Below are 15,031 nucleotides of genomic sequence, written 5' to 3' on the forward strand. Positions count from 1 at the left end.
CTGTACAGGGCTGCCTCTGTCATGGTGACCCCTACTGTACAGGGCTGCCTCTGTCATGGTGACCCCTACTGTACAGTGCTGCCTCTATCATGGCGACCCCTACTGTACAGGGCTGCCTCTGTCATGGCGACCCCTACTGTACAGGGCTGCCTCTGTCTCTATCATGGCGACCCCTACTGTACAGGGCTGCCTCTGCCTCTGTCATGGTGACCCCTACTGTACAGGGCTGCCTCTGCCTCTGTCATGGTGACCCCTACTGTACAGGGCTTCCTCTGTCAGGGTGACCCCTACTGTACAGGGCTACCATGATAGGCTAGGCTAGGCTAGGCTTGGCTCAGCTGTGTATTGTGAATCAGCCTCTATCATGGTGACCCCTACTGTACAGGGCTGCCTCTATCATGGTGACCCCTACTGTACAGGGCTGCCTCTGTCATGGCGACCCCTACTGTACAGGGCTGGTTCAGATATTTTCTGTGCAGCAAAAATGGCCGTGACCCAATCCAAAGGCAGCATCCAATGGCTGTGTCCCAATCCAAAGGCAGCATCCAATGACTGTGTCCCAATCCAAAGGTAGCATCCAATGGGGTATAAGTAACCAGTCCAGGCCAGTACAGCTAGACTAGGCTAGGCTTGTCTAGGCTTGGCTTGGCTAGGCTAGGCTAGGCTTGGCTTGGCTAGGATAGGATAGGTTAGGCTAGGCTAGGCTAGGCTTGTCTAGGCTTGGCTTGGCTAGGCTAGGCTAGGATAGGTTAGGCTAGGCTAGGCTAGGCTAGGCTAGGCTAGGTTGGCTTGGCTAGGCTAGTATAGGATAGGTTAGGCTAGGCTAGGCTAGACTTGGCTTGGCTTGGCTAGGCTAGGATAGGTTAGGCTAGGCTAGGCTAGGCTTGGCTCAGCTGTGTATTGTGAATCAGTCCTAACGTTTCCTCCTCTGTCTCCTCTCAGGGTTCTGTATGAGTGGAAGGAGAAGCTGAAGCCTGGCTGTCACATCGTCCAAACCACTCCCTCTGGTCGCCCTGCCAACATCAGTAGCTCCTCCTCCCAGCGCATCTACATCACCTATCGCCGCTCCCCGCAGAGCCAGCCGCACACGTCATTGGCTGTCACAGATGTCTGCATCATCATCCCGGGCAAAGGGGAGACGCCCCCTCACACCTTCTGCAAGGTGGACAAGAACCTCAACAGTAGTATGGTGAGCAGAATCAACCCATACAATACTATACAATACAATACTATACTATACAATACAATACTATAGAATACAATACTATACAATACTATACAATACAATACAATACTATACAATACTATACAATACAATACTATGCAATACAATACAATACCATACTATACAATACAATACAATACAATACAACACTATACAATACAATACAATACAATATTATACTATACAATACAATACTATACAATACAATACAGTACAGTACAATACTATACTATAGAATACAATACTATACAATACAATACTATACAATACTATACAATACTATACAATACAATACGATACTATACAATACAATACTGTACAATACTATACAATACAATACTATACAATACAATACTATACTATACAATACGATGCAATACTATACAATACAATACTATACAATACAATACTATACAATACTGTAGAATACAATACAATACAATACTATACAATACAATACTATACTATACTATACAATACTGTACAATACTATACAATACAATACTATACAATACAATACAATACTATACAATACTGTACTATACTATACAATACAATACTATACAATACAATACAATACTGTACTATACACTACAATACTATACTATACTATACAATACAATACAGTACAATACAATACTATACAATACTATACAATACAATACAATACTATACAATACAATACTATGTTACACAATACAATACTGTACAATACTATACTGTACAATACAATACAATACTATACAATACAATACTGTACAATACTATACAATACAATACTATACTATACTATACTATACTATGCAATACTATACAATACTATACAATACAATACAATACTATACAATACTATACAATACAATACTATAGTATACACTACAATACAATACAGTACAATACAGTACAATACTATACAATACAATACTATACTATACAATACAATACTATACAATACAATAAAATACAATGCTATACTATACAATACTATACAATACAATACAATACTATACAATACAATACTATCCTATAGTATACTATACAATACAAAACGATACTATAGAAGACAAGGGGTGGGCTCAGGTTGCTGGTCCATCGATAATGTTAACACTGGGCTCAGGTTGCTGGTCCATCGATAATGTTAACACTGAACTCAGGTTGCTGGTCCATATCTATAACATTAACACTGGACTCAGGTTGCTGGTCCATATCTATAACATTAACACTGGGCTTAGGTTGCTGGTCCATATCTATAACATTAACACTGGACTCAGGTTGCTGGTCCATATCTATAACATTAACACTGGACTCAGGTTGCTGGTCCATATCTATAACATTAACACTGAACTCAGGTTGCTGGTCCATATCTATAACATTAACACTGGACTCAGGTTGCTGGTCTATATCTATAACATTAACACTGGGCTCAGGTTGCTGGTCCATATCTATAACATTAACACTGGACTCAGGTTGCTGGTCCATATCTATAACATTAACACTGGGCTCAGGTTGCTGGTCCATATCTATAACATTAACACTGGACTCAGGTTGCTGGTCCATATCTATAACATTAACACTGAACTCAGGTTGCTGGTCCATATCTATAACATTAACACTGAACTCAGGTTGCTGGTCCATATCTATAACATTAACACTGGGCTTAGGTTGCTGGTCCATATCTATAACATTAACACTGGACTCAGGTTGCTGGTCCATCGATAATGTTAACACTGGGCTCAGGTTGCTGGTCTATATCTATAACATTAACACTGAACTCAGGTTGCTGGTCCATCGATAATGTTAACACTGGGCTCAGGTTGCTGGTCTATATCTATAACATTAACACTGAACTCAGGTTGCTGGTCCATATCTATAACATTAACACTGGGCTTAGGTTGCTGGTCCATATCTATAACATTAACACTGGACTCAGGTTGCTGGTCCATATCTATAACATTAACACTGAACTCAGGTTGCTGGTCCATATCTATAACATTAACACTGAACTCAGGTTGCTGGTCCATCGATAATGTTAACACTGGGCTCAGGTTGCTGGTCCATATCTATAACATTAACACTGGGCTTAGGTTGCTGGTCCATATCTATAACATTAACACTGGACTCAGGTTGCTGGTCCATATCTATAACATTAACACTGGACTCAGGTTGCTGGTCCATATCTATAACATTAACACTGAACTCAGGTTGCTGGTCCATATCTATAACATTAACACTGAACTCAGGTTGCTGGTCCATATCTATAACATTAACACTGAACTCAGGTTGCTGGTCCATATCTATAACATTAACACTGGACTCAGGTTGCTGGTCCATATCTATAACATTAACACTGAACTCAGGTTGCTGGTCCATATCTATAACATTAACACTGAACTCAGGTTGCTGGTCCATCGATAATGTTAACACTGGGCTCAGGTTGCTGGTCCATATCTATAACATTAACACTGGGCTTAGGTTGCTGGTCTATATCTATAACATTAACACTGAACTCAGGTTGCTGGTCCATATCTATAACATTAACACTGGGCTCAGGTTGCTGGTCCATATCTATAACATTAACACTGGACTCAGGTTGCTGGTCCATATCTATAACATTAACACTGGACTCAGGTTGCTGGTCCATATCTATAACATTAACACTGGACTCAGGTTGCTGGTGTATATCTATAACATTAACACTGGACTCAGGTTGCTGGTCCATATCTATAACATTAACACTGGACTCAGGTTGCTGGTCTATATCTATAACATTAACACTGGACTCAGGTTGCTGGTGTATATCTATAACATTAACACTGGACTCAGGTTGCTGGTCCATCGATAATGTTAACACTGGGCTCAGGTTGCTGGTCCATATCTATAACATTAACACTGGACTCAGGTTGCTGGTCTATATCTATAACATTAACACTGAACTCAGGTTGCTGGTCCATATCTATAACATTAACACTGGGCTCAGGTTGCTGGTCCATATCTATAACATTAACACTGGACTCAGGTTGCTGGTCCATATCTATAACATTAACACTGGACTCAGGTTGCTGGTCCATATCTATAACATTAACACTGGGCTTAGGTTGCTGTTCCATTTGCTCTTCTTGTTTAATTTCTTTCATATCTTCCACCTCCTCCTCTTCTTGTTGGTACACTTCATTAAACGTTAGTGGATAAAAGAAATCAAAAGCAACTTTAAAATCATCCATGACGAGCTACAGGTGCTAAGACTAGTAGTTGTAAAAGTTGTAATGGTAAGGGGTTGCTAGGTAACGATGTAAACAATGCCACTTTATATGAACATGACCATGTGTAAGTTGTCTCATATATCATGGGCAGTTAACGTTGGTTAAATAAAGTCCACCTGTGTGCAATCTAAGTGTCACATGATCTATCTCATGATCTCAGTATATACACACCTGTTCTGAAAGGCAGAGTCTGCAACACCACTAAGCAAGGGGCATCACCAAGCAAGCGACACTATGAAGACCAAGGAGCTCTCCAATCAGGTCAGGGACAAAGTTGTGGAGAAGCAATAAAGAGAGAGCAAAGATAACCCTGAAGGAGCTGTTAAACTCCACAGCAGAGATTGGAGTATCTGTCCATTGGACCACTTTAAGCCGTACACTCCACAGAGCTGGGCTTTACGGAAGGGTGGCCAGAAAAAAGCCATCACTTAAAGAAAAAAATAAACAAACACGTTTGGTTTTCGCCAACAGGCATGTGGGAGACTCCCCAAACTTACAGAAGAACGTATTCTGGTCAGATGAGACTAAAATTTAGGTTTTCGCCATCAAGGAAAACGCTATGTCTAGCGCAAACTCAACACCTCTCATCACCCCAAGAACACCATCCCTACAGGGAAGCACGGTGGTGGCAGCATCATGCTGTGGGAATATTTTTCATTGGCAGGGACTGGGAAACTGACCAGAGTTGAAGGAATGACGGATGGCGCTAAATACAGGGAGTTTCTTGAGGGAAACAGTTTGTCTTCCAGAGATTTGAGACCGGTACGGAGGTTCACCTTCCAGCAGGACAATGACCCTAAGCATACTGCTAAAGCAACACTCGAGTGGTTTAAGGGGAAACATTTAAATGTCTTGGAATGGCCTAGTCAAACCCAGACCTCAATCCAATTGAGAATCTGTGGTATGACTTAAAGATTGCTGTACACCAGTGGAACCCATCCAACTTGAAGGAGCTGGAGCAGTTTTGCCTTGAAGAATGGGCAAAGATCCGAGTGGCTAGATGTGCCAAGCTTATAGAGACATACCCCAAGAGACTTGCAGCTGTAATTGCTGCAAAAGGTGGCTCTACAAAGTATTGACTTCTGGGGGGGTGAATAGTCATGCACGCTAAAGTTTTTTTGTTTGTTTGTTTGTTTGTTTGTTTCACAATGCAAAATATCAACAAAAAAAATCAAATGAAACGAACCCCCCCCAAAAAATCTATTTTAATTCCAGGTTGAAAGGCAACAAAATAGGAAAAATTGAGGGGGGGGTGAATACTTTTGCAAGCTACTGTACTTGTACAACCTCACCCTACAGAAACAGAACATTGGCTCCATTCTGGCTCAGACAAGGCTTACTTACGTGGAGTTGACAAGTGGCGTCCCCCAAGGTTACATTATAGGTCCTATGCTTTTCACCAAATACAATGTCCCGAGGAACAACACTAAGTGTACAAAACGTTATGAACACCTTCCTAATAATTGAATTCCACCACCTTTTTGCCCTTAGAACAGCCTCAATTCGTTGGGGCATTGACTATAAAAGGTGTCGAAAGTGTTCCACAGGGATGCTGGCCCATGTTGACTCCAATGCTTCCCACAGCTGTGTCAAGTTGGCTGGATGTCCTTTGGGTGGTGGACCATTCTTGATACACACAGGAGATGATTGAGCGTGAAAAACCCAGCAGCGTTGCAGTTCTTGACACAAACTGGTGCGCCTGGCACCTACTACCATACCCCGTTCAAAGGCACTTAAATATTTTGTCTTGCCCATTCACCCTCTGAATGGCACACATACACAATCAATGTCTCAATTGTCTCAAGGCTTAAAAGTCCTTATTTAACCTGTCTCCTCCCATTCATCTACACTGATTGAAGTTGACTTAACAGGTGACATCAATAAGGGATCATGGCTTTCACCTGGTCAGTTTATGTCAAGGAACAAACAGGCGTTCCTAATGTTTTGTACACTCAGTGTATAACTGTTCTACCTCTAAGGAAACGTCCTCTCACTGTCAACTGCCTTTATTTTCAGCAAACATAACATGTGCAAATATTTGTATGAACATAACAAGATTCAACAACTGAGACATAAACTGAACAAGTTCCACAGACATGTGACTAACAGAAATTGAATAATGTGTCCCTGAACAAAGGGGGAGGGGTGGAGGTAACAGTCAGTATCTGGTGTGGCCACCAGCTGCATTAAGTACTGCAGTTCATCTCCTCCTCATGGACTACACCAGATTTGCCTGTTTGTACTGTGAGATGTTACCCCACTCTTCCACCAAGGCACCTGCAAGTTCCTATACATTTCTGAGGGGAATGGCCCTAGACCTCACCCTCCGATCCAACAGGTCCCAGACATGCTCAATGGGATTGAGATCCGGTCTCTTCACTGGCCATGGCAGAACACTGACATACCTGTCTTGCAAGAAATCACGCACAGAACGAGCAGTATGGCTGGTGGCATTTTCATGCTGGAGGGTCATGTCAGGGTGACTCTGCAGGAAGGGTACCACATGAGGGAGGAGGATGTCTCCCCTGTAATGCACAGAGTTGAGATTTCCTGCAATGACGACAAGCTCAGTTCGATGACGCTGTGACACACCGCCCCAGACCATGACGGACCCTCCATCTCCAAATCGATCCCTCTCCAGAGTACAGGCCTCAGTGTAACGCTCATTCCTTCGACAATAAACGCAAATCCAACCATCACCCCTCGCGAGACAAAACAGTGACTCGTCAGTGATGAGCACTTTTTGCCAGTCCTGTCTGGTCCAGCGACGGTGGGTTTGTGCCCATAGGTGACGTTGTTGCCGGTGATGTCAGGTGAGGACCTGCCTTACAACAGGCCTACAAGCCCTCAGTCCAGCCTCTCTCAGCCTATTGCGGACAGTCTGAGCACTGATGGAGGGATTGTGTGTTCCTGGTGTAACTGGGAAAGTTGATGTTGCCATCCTGTACCTGTCCCGCAGGTGTGATGTTTGGATGTACCGATCCTGTGCAGGTGTTGTTGATCAGCTGTCCTCATAGTGGCCACATCTGCAGTCCACATCTGCAGGCTTCATGCCTCCTTGCAGCATGACTAAGGCACGTTCACGCAGATGAGCAGGGACACTGGGCATCTTTATTTTGGTGTTTTTTCAGAGTCAGTAGAAAGGCCTCTTTAGTGTCCTAAGTTGTCATAACTGTGACCTTAATTGCCTACCGTCTGTAAGCTGTTAGTGTCTTAACGACCGGTCCACAGGTGCATGTTCATTAATTGTTTATGGTTCATTGAACAAGCATGGGAAACAGTGTTTAAACCCTTTACAATGAAGATCTGTGAAGTCATTTGGATTTTTACGAAGTATCTTTGAAAGACAGGGTCCTGAAAAAGGAACGTTTGTTTTTTTGCTGAGTTTATAATGCATTGTCTTTACCCGTTTTACCCGTCTGTTTGTCCATGTCAGTGGGGATCCTCGGTGTACCTGTGTTACAAGAAGTCACTGGCTAAAACCAACACAATCGCATACAACGCAGGTAAAGGACTTGGATTCTCTAATGCACAGACAGTGTAATAGGACAGAATATTAGACAGACAGTGGAATAGGACAGAATATTAGACAGTGTAATAGGACAGAAGAATAGTAGACAGACAGTGTAATAGGACAAAATATTAGACAGTGTAATAGGACAGAATATTAGACAGTGTAATAGGACAGAATATTGAACAGACAGTGGAATAGGACAGAATATTAGACAGTGTAATAGGACAGAAGAATAGTAGACAGTGTAATAGGACATAATATTAGAGTGTAATAGGACAGAATATTGAACAGACAGTGGAATAGGACAGAATAGTAGACAGTGTAATAGGACATAATATTAGAGTGTAATAGGACAGAATATTGAACAGACAGTGTAATAGGACAAAATATTAGACAGTGTAATAGGACAGAATATTAGACAGTGTAATAGGACAGAATATTAGACAGTGTAATAGGACAGAATATTGAACAGACAGTGTAATAGGACAAAATATTAGACAGTGTAATAGGACAGAATATTAGACAGTGTAATAGGACAGAATATTAGACAGTGTAATAGGACAGAATCTTAGACAGACAGTGGAATAGGGCAGAATATTAGACATACAGTGTAATAGGACAGAATATTGAACAGACAGTGGAATAGGACAGAATATTAGACAGTGTAATAGGACAGGATATTAGACAGACAGTGTAATAGGACAGAATATTAGACAGTGTAATAGGACAGAATATTAGACAGACAGTGTAATAGGACAGAATATTGAACAGACAGTGTAATAGGACAGAATATTGAACAAACAGTGTAATAGGACAGAATATTAGACAGACAGTGTAATAGGACAGAATATTAGACAGTGTAATAGGACAGAATATTAGACAGTGTAATAGGACAGGATATTAGACAGACAGTGGAATAGGACAGGATATTAGACAGTGGAATAGGACAGAATATTAGACAGTGTAATAGGACAGAATATTAGACAGACAGTGTAATAGGACAGGATATTAGACAGACAGTGTAATAGGACAGGATATTAGACAGACAGTGGAATAGGACAGGATATTAGACAGTGTAATAGGACAGAATATTAGACAGTGTAATAGGACAGAATATTAGACAGACAGTGTAATAGGACAGAATATTAGACAGACAGTGTAATAGGACAGAATATTAGACAGTGTAATAGGACAGAATATTGAACAGACAGTGTAATAGGACAGGATATTAGACAGTGTAATAGGACAGAATATTAGACAGTGTAATAGGACCGAATATTGAACAGACAGTGTAATAGGACAGAATATTAGACAGTGTAATAGGACAGAATATTGAACAGACAGTGTAATAGGACAGGATATTAGACAGTGTAATAGGACAGAATATTAGACAGTGTAATAGGACAGAATATTAGACAGTGTAATAGGACAGAATATTAGACAGACAGTGTAATAGGACAGAATATTAGACAGACAGTGGAATAGGACAGAATATTAGACAGTGTAGTAGGACAGAATATTAGACATACAGTGTAATAGGACAGGATATTAGACAGACAGTGGAATAGGACAGGATATTAGACAGTGTAATAGGACAGAATATTAGACAGTGTAATAGGACAGAATATTAGACAGTGTAATAGGACAGAATATTGAACAGACAGTGGAATAGGACAGAATATTAGACAGACAGTGTAATAGGACAGAATATTAGACAGTGTAATAGGACAGAATATTAGACAGTGTAATAGGACAGAATATTAGACAGACAGTGTAATAAGACAGAATATTAGACAGTGTAATAGGACAGAATATTAGACAGACAATGTAATAGGACAGAATATTAGACAGACAGTGGAATAGGACAGAATATTAGACAGTGTAATAGGACAGAATATTAGACAGACAGTGTAATAGGACAGAATATTAGACAGACAGTGTAATAGGACAGGATATTAGACAGACAGTGGAATAGGACAGAATATTAGACAGTGTAATAGGACAGAATATTAGACAGTGTAATAGGACAGAATATTGAACAGACAGTGGAATAGGACATAATATTAGACAGACAGTGTAATAGGACAGAATATTAGACAGTGTAATAGGACAGAATATTAGACAGACAGTGTAATAGGACAGACTATTAGACAGACAGTGGAATAGGACAGAATATTAGACAGTGTAATAGGACAGAATATTAGACAGACAGTGTAATAGGACAGAATATTAGACAGACCGTGTAATAGGACAGGATATTAGACAGACAGTGGAATAGGACAGGATATTAGACAGTGTAATAGGACAGAATATTAGACAGTGTAATAGGACAGAATATTAAACAGACAGTGTAATAGGACAGAATATTAGACAGACAGTGTAATAGGACAGAATATTAGACAGACAGTGTAATAGGACAGAATATTAGACAGACTATGTAATAGGACAGGATATTAGACAGTGTAATAGGACAGAATATTAGACAGTGTAATAGGACAGGATATTAGACAGACAGTGGAATAGGACAGGATATTAGACAGTGGAATAGGACAGAATATTAGACAGTGTAATAGGACAGAATATTAGACAGACAGTGTAATAGGACAGGATATTAGACAGACAGTGTAATAGGACAGAATATTAAACAGACAGTGTAATAGGACAGAATATTAGACAGTGTAATAGGACAGAATATTAGACAGACAGTGGAATAGGACAGAATATTAGACAGTGTAATAGGACAGAAGAATAGTAGACAGTGTAATAGGACATAATATTAGAGTGTAATAGGACAGAATATTGAACAGACAGTGGAATAGGACAGAATAGTAGACAGTGTAATAGGACATAATATTAGAGTGTAATAGGACAGAATATTGAACAGACAGTGTAATAGGACAAAATATTAGACAGTGTAATAGGACAGAATATTAGACAGTGTAATAGGACAGAATATTAGACAGTGTAATAGGACAGAATATTGAACAGACAGTGTAATAGGACAAAAAATATTAGACAGTGTAATAGGACAGAATATTAGACAGTGTAATAGGACAGAATATTAGACAGTGTAATAGGACAGAATCTTAGACAGACAGTGGAATAGGCAGAATATTAGACATACAGTGTAATAGGACAGAATATTGAACAGACAGTGGAATAGGACAGAATATTAGACAGTGTAATAGGACAGGATATTAGACAGACAGTGTAATAGGACAGAATATTAGACAGTGTAATAGGACAGAATATTAGACAGACAGTGTAATAGGACAGAATATTGAACAGACAGTGTAATAGGACAGAATATTGAACAAACAGTGTAATAGGACAGAATATTAGACAGACAGTGTAATAGGACAGAATATTAGACAGTGTAATAGGACAGAATATTAGACAGTGTAATAGGACAGGATATTAGACAGACAGTGGAATAGGACAGGATATTAGACAGTGGAATAGGACAGAATATTAGACAGTGTAATAGGACAGAATATTAGACAGACAGTGTAATAGGACAGGATATTAGACAGACAGTGTAATAGGACAGGATATTAGACAGACAGTGGAATAGGACAGGATATTAGACAGTGTAATAGGACAGAATATTAGACAGTGTAATAGGACAGAATATTAGACAGACAGTGTAATAGGACAGAATATTAGACAGACAGTGTAATAGGACAGAATATTAGACAGTGTAATAGGACAGAATATTGAACAGACAGTGTAATAGGACAGGATATTAGACAGTGTAATAGGACAGAATATTAGACAGTGTAATAGGACCGAATATTGAACAGACAGTGTAATAGGACAGAATATTAGACAGTGTAATAGGACAGAATATTGAACAGACAGTGTAATAGGACAGGATATTAGACAGTGTAATAGGACAGAATATTAGACAGTGTAATAGGACAGAATATTAGACAGTGTAATAGGACAGAATATTAGACAGACAGTGTAATAGGACAGAATATTAGACAGACAGTGGAATAGGACAGAATATTAGACAGTGTAGTAGGACAGAATATTAGACATACAGTGTAATAGGACAGGATATTAGACAGACAGTGGAATAGGACAGGATATTAGACAGTGTAATAGGACAGAATATTAGACAGTGTAATAGGACAGAATATTAGACAGTGTAATAGGACAGAATATTGAACAGACAGTGGAATAGGACAGAATATTAGACAGACAGTGTAATAGGACAGAATATTAGACAGTGTAATAGGACAGAATATTAGACAGTGTAATAGGACAGAATATTAGACAGACAGTGTAATAAGACAGAATATTAGACAGTGTAATAGGACAGAATATTAGACAGACAATGTAATAGGACAGAATATTAGACAGACAGTGGAATAGGACAGAATATTAGACAGTGTAATAGGACAGAATATTAGACAGACAGTGTAATAGGACAGAATATTAGACAGACAGTGTAATAGGACAGGATATTAGACAGACAGTGGAATAGGACAGAATATTAGACAGTGTAATAGGACAGAATATTAGACAGTGTAATAGGACAGAATATTGAACAGACAGTGGAATAGGACATAATATTAGACAGACAGTGTAATAGGACAGAATATTAGACAGTGTAATAGGACAGAATATTAGACAGTGTAATAGGACAGAATATTAGACAGACAGTGTAATAGGACAGACTATTAGACAGACAGTGGAATAGGACAGAATATTAGACAGTGTAATAGGACAGAATATTAGACAGACAGTGTAATAGGACAGAATATTAGACAGACCGTGTAATAGGACAGGATATTAGACAGACAGTGGAATAGGACAGGATATTAGACAGTGTAATAGGACAGAATATTAGACAGTGTAATAGGACAGAATATTAAACAGACAGTGTAATAGGACAGAATATTAGACAGACAGTGTAATAGGACAGAATATTAGACAGACAGTGTAATAGGACAGAATATTAGACAGACAGTGTAATAGGACAGGATATTAGACAGTGTAATAGGACAGAATATTAGACAGTGTAATAGGACAGGATATTAGACAGACAGTGGAATAGGACAGGATATTAGACAGTGGAATAGGACAGAATATTAGACAGTGTAATAGGACAGAATATTAGACAGACAGTGTAATAGGACAGGATATTAGACAGACAGTGTAATAGGACAGAATATTAAACAGACAGTGTAATAGGACAGAATATTAGACAGACAGTGGAATAGGACAGAATATTAGACAGTGTAATAGGACAGAAGAATAGTAGACAGTGTAATAGGACATAATATTAGAGTGTAATAGGACAGAATATTGAACAGACAGTGGAATAGGACAGAATAGTAGACAGTGTAATAGGACATAATATTAGAGTGTAATAGGACAGAATATTGAACAGACAGTGTAATAGGACAAAATATTAGACAGTGTAATAGGACAGAATATTAGACAGTGTAATAGGACAGAATATTAGACAGTGTAATAGGACAGAATATTGAACAGACAGTGTAATAGGACAAAATATTAGACAGTGTAATAGGACAGAATATTAGACAGTGTAATAGGACAGAATATTAGACAGTGTAATAGGACAGAATCTTAGACAGACAGTGGAATAGGGCAGAATATTAGACAGTGTAATAGGACAGAATATTAAACAGACAGTGTAATAGGACAGAATATTAGACAGACAGTGGAATAGGACAGAATATTAGACAGTGTAATAGGACAGAAGAATAGTAGACAGTGTAATAGGACATAATATTAGAGTGTAATAGGACAGAATATTGAACAGACAGTGGAATAGGACAGAATAGTAGACAGTGTAATAGGACATAATATTAGAGTGTAATAGGACAGAATATTGAACAGACAGTGTAATAGGACAAAATATTAGACAGTGTAATAGGACAGAATATTAGACAGTGTAATAGGACAGAATATTAGACAGTGTAATAGGACAGAATATTGAACAGACAGTGTAATAGGACAAAATATTAGACAGTGTAATAGGACAGAATATTAGACAGTGTAATAGGACAGAATATTAGACAGTGTAATAGGACAGAATCTTAGACAGACAGTGGAATAGGGCAGAATATTAGACATACAGTGTAATAGGACAGAATATTGAACAGACAGTGGAATAGGACAGAATATTAGACAGTGTAATAGGACAGGATATTAGACAGACAGTGTAATAGGACAGAATATTAGACAGTGTAATAGGACAGAATATTAGACAGACAGTGTAATAGGACAGAATATTGAACAGACAGTGTAATAGGACAGAATATTGAACAAACAGTGTAATAGGACAGAATATTAGACAGACAGTGTAATAGGACAGAATATTAGACAGTGTAATAGGACAGAATATTAGACAGTGTAATAGGACAGGATATTAGACAGACAGTGGAATAGGACAGGATATTAGACAGTGGAATAGGACAGAATATTAGACAGTGTAATAGGACAGAATATTAGACAGACAGTGTAATAGGACAGGATATTAGACAGACAGTGTAATAGGACAGGATATTAGACAGACAGTGGAATAGGACAGGATATTAGACAGTGTAATAGGACAGAATATTAGACAGTGTAATAGGACAGAATATTAGACAGACAGTGTAATAGGACAGAATATTAGACAGTGTAATAGGACCGAATATTGAACAGACAGTGTAATAGGACAGAATATTAGACAGTGTAATAGGACAGAATATTGAACAGACAGTGTAATAGGACAGGATATTAGACAGTGTAATAGGACAGAATATTAGACAGTGTAATAGGACAGAATATTAGACAGACAGTGTAATAGGACAGAATATTAGACAGTGTAATAGGACAGAATATTAGACAGTGTAATAGGACAGAATATTAGACAGACAGTGTAATAGGACAGAATATTAGACAGACAGTGGAATAGGACAGAATATTAGACAGTGTAGTAGGACAGAATATTAGACATACAGTGTAATAGGACAGGATATTAGACAGACAGTGGAATAGGACAGGATATTA

The 15,031-nt window shown here is 38.8% G+C and overlaps 1 protein-coding gene across 1 annotated transcript in view; it reads left to right on the top strand.

The window, feature by feature from the left end:
• The window catches only part of LOC115126106 (C-myc promoter-binding protein-like), a 118,039-nt gene that overhangs the window by 19,281 nt on the left and 83,727 nt on the right, over window positions 1-15,031 (top strand). The window contains 2 exon segments of the mRNA XM_065002742.1: window positions 943-1,189; window positions 7,922-7,991. Of these exon segments, the coding sequence (XP_064858814.1) occupies window positions 943-1,189; window positions 7,922-7,991 (317 nt within the window).

The sequence above is a fragment of the Oncorhynchus nerka genome, linkage group LG17 (assembly GCF_034236695.1).
Source record: "Oncorhynchus nerka isolate Pitt River linkage group LG17, Oner_Uvic_2.0, whole genome shotgun sequence".
In the NCBI taxonomy this organism is placed as follows: Eukaryota; Metazoa; Chordata; class Actinopteri; order Salmoniformes; family Salmonidae; genus Oncorhynchus; species Oncorhynchus nerka.